The 6669-nt window shown below is 52.3% G+C and overlaps 1 protein-coding gene across 1 annotated transcript in view; it reads left to right on the top strand.

Annotated features, from left to right (window-relative positions):
* Positions 1-2692, top strand: part of CAPN11 (calpain 11) — a 13233-nt gene extending 10541 nt beyond the window's left edge. The window contains exons 14-22 of the mRNA XM_012640817.1: positions 427-466; positions 565-630; positions 715-772; positions 896-960; positions 1268-1336; positions 1755-1833; positions 1929-2045; positions 2511-2569; positions 2666-2692. Of these exons, the coding sequence (XP_012496271.1) occupies positions 427-466; positions 565-630; positions 715-772; positions 896-960; positions 1268-1336; positions 1755-1833; positions 1929-2045; positions 2511-2569; positions 2666-2692 (580 nt within the window). The remainder of the gene's footprint in view (positions 1-426; positions 467-564; positions 631-714; positions 773-895; positions 961-1267; positions 1337-1754; positions 1834-1928; positions 2046-2510; positions 2570-2665) is intronic.
* Positions 2693-6669: the final 3977 nt, after the last annotated feature.

Genomic DNA, 6669 nt, shown 5'->3' with positions numbered 1-6669 from the left:
GGTTGCTACTGTATGGGAACTCCAGGTCTTGGGCTCCCTTGGTGAGCCCCTGCCTTCCTCCACCTTCAAGCTACACAAGATGCCGACTTCCTGCTCCGCGTCTTCACAGAGAAGCACAGCGAGTCCTGGTGAGGGGCCCCGCCTCACTGCGCCAAGGGCCCCAGCCCAAGAGCTGTAGGATGCCAAGCTCGGGGAGCTGTCGTCTGGTCCTCCCCTACTTTGTCCCTATTTTACAGTCAGGGAAACTGAGGCATAAGGAGGCGAGATCCCAGTTAGCAGCAGAACCAGAACTAGAACTAGAACCCAGATTCCAAGGATTTGTTCCATGTTGCTTCAGATACACAAAGCTGAAACCTCCACCTCCTTCCTGAAACCCCCACCTCCCTGACCCCTGGTAACCCTGAGCCTTGAATCGCTTTTGCCCAGGGAACTGGACGAAGTCAACTACGCTGAGCAGCTCCAAGAGGTGAGGGAAGGCTGTGGGGTTGGGGCTTGGAAGGAAGCATCAGGGTGTGTGAAGGAATCTTCTGGACTCTGGGTCCCTCCCCACTCCCTTCCCCCCAGGAGAAAGCCTCTGAGAAAGACCTGGACCCGGACTTCGTACACTTGTTTGAGATAGTGGCGGGAGAGGTGAGCGGGCCACGGCTGAGGGCTGACAGGAGGCAGATGTGGGGCTGAAGGGGCCAGAGCGGGGCTCACGGTCCCCCTTCCTAGGGCTTGGAGATAGGCATGTTTCAGCTGCAGAAGCTGCTCAACAAGATGGCCACCAAACGTGAGTCTTCCACACCCGCCACCCACAGCCCCCCCATGCTGTGCCCCTCGTGACCACCCCCTGTGTCCCCCACAATACCCCGTTCACTCCATCTCTTGCTTCTACCCCTTCCCTTCCTCATAGTCAAAAGCCTCAAGAGCCGGGGCTTTGGTGTGGACGCTTGCCGCTGCATGGTCAACATCATGGATGTATCTTCCTGTCCAGTGGGCGGTCCTGCCCAGGGCCCTCTCACCCCTGTCCCCTGACCCGCAGCCCACCCAGAGGTGGCCACCCCTGGCCAGCCATGCCCTCTTCCTGATGGGGAGTGGGCTCTGGGGTGGCAGAAGATTCCAATTCTCCTGGTTGCTACTGTATGGGAACTCCAGGTCTTGGGCTCCCTTGGTGAGCCCCTGCCTTCCTCCACCTTCAAGCTACACAAGATGCCGACTTCCTGCTTCCCGTTCCCCGGGACACTCTCTCCATTCCCTTCTCTGCTATCCTTGACCACTCCCCCAGAAAGACGGCTCTGGCAAGCTGGGGCTTTCAGAGTTCCAGGTCCTGTGGAAAAAAATCAAGAAATGGACGGTAAAGGGCACTGCAGGGGCAGTCTACGGGGGAGAGAAGAGGAGGGCTTCGAGAGGGATGGGACTAGTAAGGGGACAGCTAGAACCGAAGCCCCAACTGCACACACACACAGGAAAAGGGTCTGTTGGGGTGCCGGTATATTAGCTAGTCAAAATATTTAATAACCGGTAGAGCCCAGGTATCAACTAGTCATAAGGATGCAGGCAGAGAGCCCTGGGCAGGGTACCAGAGGCCCCCTGCTGTGCTCAGAATCACCCCTTCCGTCACCTGATGATAGGACTATTGGGAACCCCAGGGGCCAGGGTGGGGGGCCCGTGGGGTCTTGGGCAGCTGTTGTGAGCCAGCTCTACTGAAGTATTTCGTTATTTCAACCATCATGCCACGCACACGGCCCTGCCACGTCTGTCTGTCTATTCAGGACATCTTCCGAGAGTGTGACCAGGACCACTCGGGCACCTTGAACTCTTATGAGATGCGCTTGGCTATTGAGAAAGCAGGTGGCCAGGGTTCAAGAGAGGGCTTTGGGGCAGGGAAGAGGGTGGCAGCAACCAGAGGCCTGGGCTTTTCCCCTCCGCACTTCTCTCTCTCCCAGGCATCAAGGTGAACAACAAGGTAATGCAGGTACTGGTGGCCAGGTATGCAGATGACAACATGATCATAGAGTTTGACAGCTTCATCAGCTGTTTCCTGAGGCTAAAGGCCATGTTCAGTGAGTTAGGCACCTGCCCACTCCCCAGCCTAAGCCGGGGCCCTCTCCCACACACCCACCCTGAAGAGCTGCTCCAGAAGTCCTCCCCGCTACAGGGCACAGATGGACTGGGTTCAAATCCCAGCTCCGCCACTTGCTGGCGCTGCGACTCGAGCAAGTCACTATCTCTCTGTGCCTCCATCCCACCTCTATAAAGTATGGATAATAATCTCAATCCTGATAATCATAGGATTGAGGTGCAGATTAAACAACTGGTCCATGGAAAGCACTCAGAGCTGTGGCTGGCTCCCAGCAAGGCTATGTGAGTTGTAATTAATTCCTCGCTGGGCTAGAGGATTTATCTGGGGAGCAACAAGGAACAGCTTCTTTGGCCTTTTCTGACATCCTACCTAGTTGAGAATGGGTCTTTCAGACCACTGACTAAGCTCTTACCCTCTCTGCTCCCCTGCCTCCTCCCTAAAACAGCATTCTTTCTAACCAAGGACCCCAAGAATACTGGCCATATTTGCTTGAACCTGGAAGAGGTACGTGGGGAGGGGTGGGAAGGGATCTCCGCTGTCCCTGACCATCCGGCCCCACCCCACCCTTCCCATCCTCTGATCTGCTTCCTCTCTACACAGTGGCTGGAGATCACCATGTGGGGGTAGAGGCGAGGCCGGGGCCCCTCCCACCACCAGGAGCAAGGGTTCTGGCCAAGGAGGGTCTCAGGTCTCTGCCAATGGAATGAGCCCCACGTGGCAGTGCCTGGGCCCCAGCTGCCATGTCTACTCAGCAGTGGGACCTCCATGCCCACCCTCCCCGCTCAAAGGGCTTCTCTTTTTCCCCAGCCAGGCTTCTGGCGGCTGGGTTTTCCCCACCTTCTCTCCCTCTCTCCGAGTGTATTTTACTGAAGTGTAAGTTTCGCTTCCCCAGTGCCCCCTGGCTGGGGAGGCCATGAATAGGGAAGGGGCCTGTAGCCCACCTCATGCCCTCATGCTTTCTGTCCTGCCCCCGCCTGCCTGCTGACCTGCTGTCACAGCCTCGCTCTTCTCCCCCTCCCCATGGACAGTATAATAAACAGCACATGTCACTGGCTTCCAGGGCTCTGTGTCTCTGTGCCAGGAAAAGACTGAGGGGGGTGGCAGTCACTTCCCCAGCACCAAAGGGCACCAGGTAGCTCTCAGTGAGGGTGATAGGGAACACTTAGAAATGTGTGGCTGTCACAACAACCAGGGGCCCCTGGTGGCGTTTATGGGCAATGCCAGAGTGCCAAGTGCACCGCAGTCCTGGGAGGAACCGAGCAGCATCTGGGGGGCTGAGCTGGGGCTGGCAAAGGCAGTGCCCACAGGGCCCTGAGCCTCCTCATCCCCTCCCTCAAACTGAGGCCCCAAAGGTGACACTGCAGGGGTCTCAAAAGTCAAAAATCCAATGGCAGCAGCAGGCAGTCAGGCTCATGCCCTCACAGGAGGGATGGAGGAAGGGGTCCTTGGTTCACCAGTTCTTGTCTCTGGGGTGTCCACCCTGCCCAGCCTCCACAGCAGTGAGAAGACCCAGGCCCCTGGAGCAGCCCCTGAGCTGCACTTCTCCTGTCCTTCCAGAACGCTCCCTGGCTTCCCCTCTGTCTCTGGCAGGGACAATGGGGCTGGACACGGGAGCTTTTCGGCCTCTAGGGCAGAGACAACCCCCAACTTCCCTTCGATGAGAGACCTGTCATCCCGGACAGGTCTAAATCCTTCCTGTCTGTGTGTAACATCCAGCTTCCTGGGGTAACTGGCTTCCTTCTGTGTGTACTGAACTTGCCCCTCTTATGCTCAGCTGGGGACTGGTGGTCCCACCTTCCTTGATCTGGTGATTGAAGAGATTGAGTCTAGGCACCCCGCCTCCACCCCGTCCCCCACCCCCACTCCTGACTTCAAAGACTAAACCCATCAGCCTGGATATAAAGCTGCCTCTCCCTCCATTGTCACCACGCCACGCCCCCACAGGAATCTTCTCCTTTCCTGGCACCCCTCCCTCCTTCTCCACCTCCAGTCTGGCCTGAGAGAACAGGTCACACTCTCTGAAGGAGCCTCTTAAAAGACTGGCCTCCGGGGGGGCTCATCTTCCCTCTCAGAGAGCTGGTGGCCACTGTCTTCTGACCTCCGTCCTCTTCTGTCCTCTGTCCTCCGCAGAGCTGCTCTTGGTGAGGAGTGAAGGGCCCTGGGGCAGGCAGGGAGGGGTCAGGAAGGTGCTGACTCAGCCCTTGCTCCTTCCTAGGGCAAGATGCCACCCACATCAAGCCAGGACTGAAGGAAGCAGAAAACCTCCCAATCAGGACTATCACCTACATTAGTAATGAAACTGGAGTGACTCAGGAACACACCTAGCAGAGTGGCTCCAGGCACACATTCTCTAGCTGGGCGTCCCTGGGCAAGTTGCTTTGCTCTCTTAACAGTCTCCTTTTTCTCATCTGTCAGTTAGGGGTGACAACCTATCTCAGAGGAGTGCCATATGGACAACTGAGATAATGAAAGGGAAGCACTTACGCACACTGTTTTTTTTTTCCACTTCAATATTATCTATAATAGTAAAAAAAAAAAAAAAGGAAAGAAAAACAAGTGCTCAGTTGTAAACACATTGGATACCACACATGATAAAATATCAAGCCATTGAACTAATAACACAAACTAACGGGCTGGGCACGGTGGCTCACACCTGTAGCCCTAGCACTTTGGGGGGCTGAGGGAGGAGGATCGCTTGAGCCCAGGAGTTCAAGGTTGCAGTGAGCTGTGATCACGCCACTGCCCTCCACACAAGATTCCATCTCTAAAATAAATAAACAAACAAACACAAATGACATGATGCTTATGATATAAAGTTAAATAAGCAAGAAATAGTCTGACATTAATGAGTGTTTCTCGGCATTAAATATTAGCAATGGCTATATATTAATACAGTATTACCTAAAACGTGGGAAATGAGACACACCATTCTTCTACCCCTCTGACTCCATCCCAGTTCAACTTCACTTGCCCCCTTACCCGTGCCTGGATGCCGTGGGAGGCCATTCCCACTGTGTCCTTGCTGTCTACCAAGGACCCGTAACCACGGGCAGGCAGCCCCTCACTCTCTGCTCTTTCTGTCCTGTCCTCTGCTCACAGCACCAGGTCGCTGAGTTTTGCTGGGGAAGGGCACTAAACCATGCTGCCCACATCTTCCCCAGCGCATGTGGGTTAACCTCGACTGAGGCCACATGACAATCTAGATTTCATCTCCTGACGACTAAGTGCCATTCTCTACCGCCACTGCCCCCGGTTCCTCTGAAACCTTCTCCACAGCCTCCAATTTTACCTCAAAGACTAAGGCCATATGAGAGGAACAGGTTCAACTCCACATCTGCCCTCCCTCAGACCGCCTTCACACCTTTGTCCTCTGGTCTCTGAGAAAGCGAAGTCTTGTGCTTAAAAACTATAGAGTACCAAGCAATAGACTAGACACCACAGAGCAACAGCTATAGAGCCTGACGACATGCTGAATGGAAAAAAGGTAAAGCAGGATGAGTTAATGAGCTTTTTTAAAAACAGTTTTTAAAAAATTGTAGTGAAATACATGGAACATAAAATTTGCCATCTTAAGGCCTGGTGCAGTGGCTCACACCTGTAATCTGAGCACTTTGGGAAGCTGAGGTAGGAAGGAGGATTGCTTGAGGCCAGGAGTTTGAGATCAGCCTGGGCAACATAGCAAGACTCTCTCTAAAAATTTTTTTTAAAATTAGTTGGTTATGGTGGTGAGTGCTTGTAGTTCCAGCTACTTAGGAAGCTGAGGCAGGAGGATCGCTTGAGCCCAGGAGTTCAAGGCTATAGTGAGTTAGGATCACACCACTGTACTCCAAACTGGGCAACAGTGCAAGACCCTCTCTTAAAAAAAGATTCCCATCTTACCCATTTTCAAGTGTACAATTCAATGGCATCATTTTCAATTCTCTTGGTAGATTCTTATACATCTTTCCAGAGTTCCTCTATGCAAATACAAATATATAAATATATATTCTTACTTCTCCACCCTCTTTGCACAAAAGGTAGCATGTTATACATACCAATCTATATTCTCCTTTTTTGACTTAAAAAATGCATATCTTGAAAAGATTACAGATTAGCAAGAGGAGGCAGCTAGAATGATCCACGTGGTAAAGGCTAGAATGATCCATCTGGTAATCGATTAGACTTGGAGATAACAATATGAATTCATGCTTAGCTTAATAGAGATATAAATGAGTATAGATTATAGATTAGATCTATGGATTAGATTATATCATTATAGATCTATGAATATACAGGATACAGGTTAATATACACACATGTATTTCCTTAATCTTTCAGCTGAGAGGCCCTAAAAGCAACAATATTCCAGTAGCAATGAGTCCACCTAGTGCCCAGTACTTGGTTTCTAATACTATTGTCCAAGAAATAGGAGAAATTTGGTGTGGGGTATACAGAAACTCTGTACCATCTGCATAATTTTTTTTTTTTTGAGACACAGTCTCGCTTTTGTTGCCCGGGCTAGAGTGAGTGCTGTGGTGTCATCCTAGCTCACAGCAACCTCAAACACCTGAGCTCAAGGGATCCATCTGCCTCAGCCTCCCAAGTAGCTGGGACTACAGACATGC

The sequence above is a fragment of the Propithecus coquereli genome, unplaced genomic scaffold (genome assembly GCF_000956105.1).
Source record: "Propithecus coquereli isolate 6110/MARCELLA unplaced genomic scaffold, Pcoq_1.0 Scaffold158, whole genome shotgun sequence".
Classification (NCBI taxonomy): Eukaryota; Metazoa; Chordata; class Mammalia; order Primates; family Indriidae; genus Propithecus; species Propithecus coquereli.
Note: the sequence above shows the minus strand (reverse complement) of the source record. Positions and strands in the feature narration are given on the sequence as shown.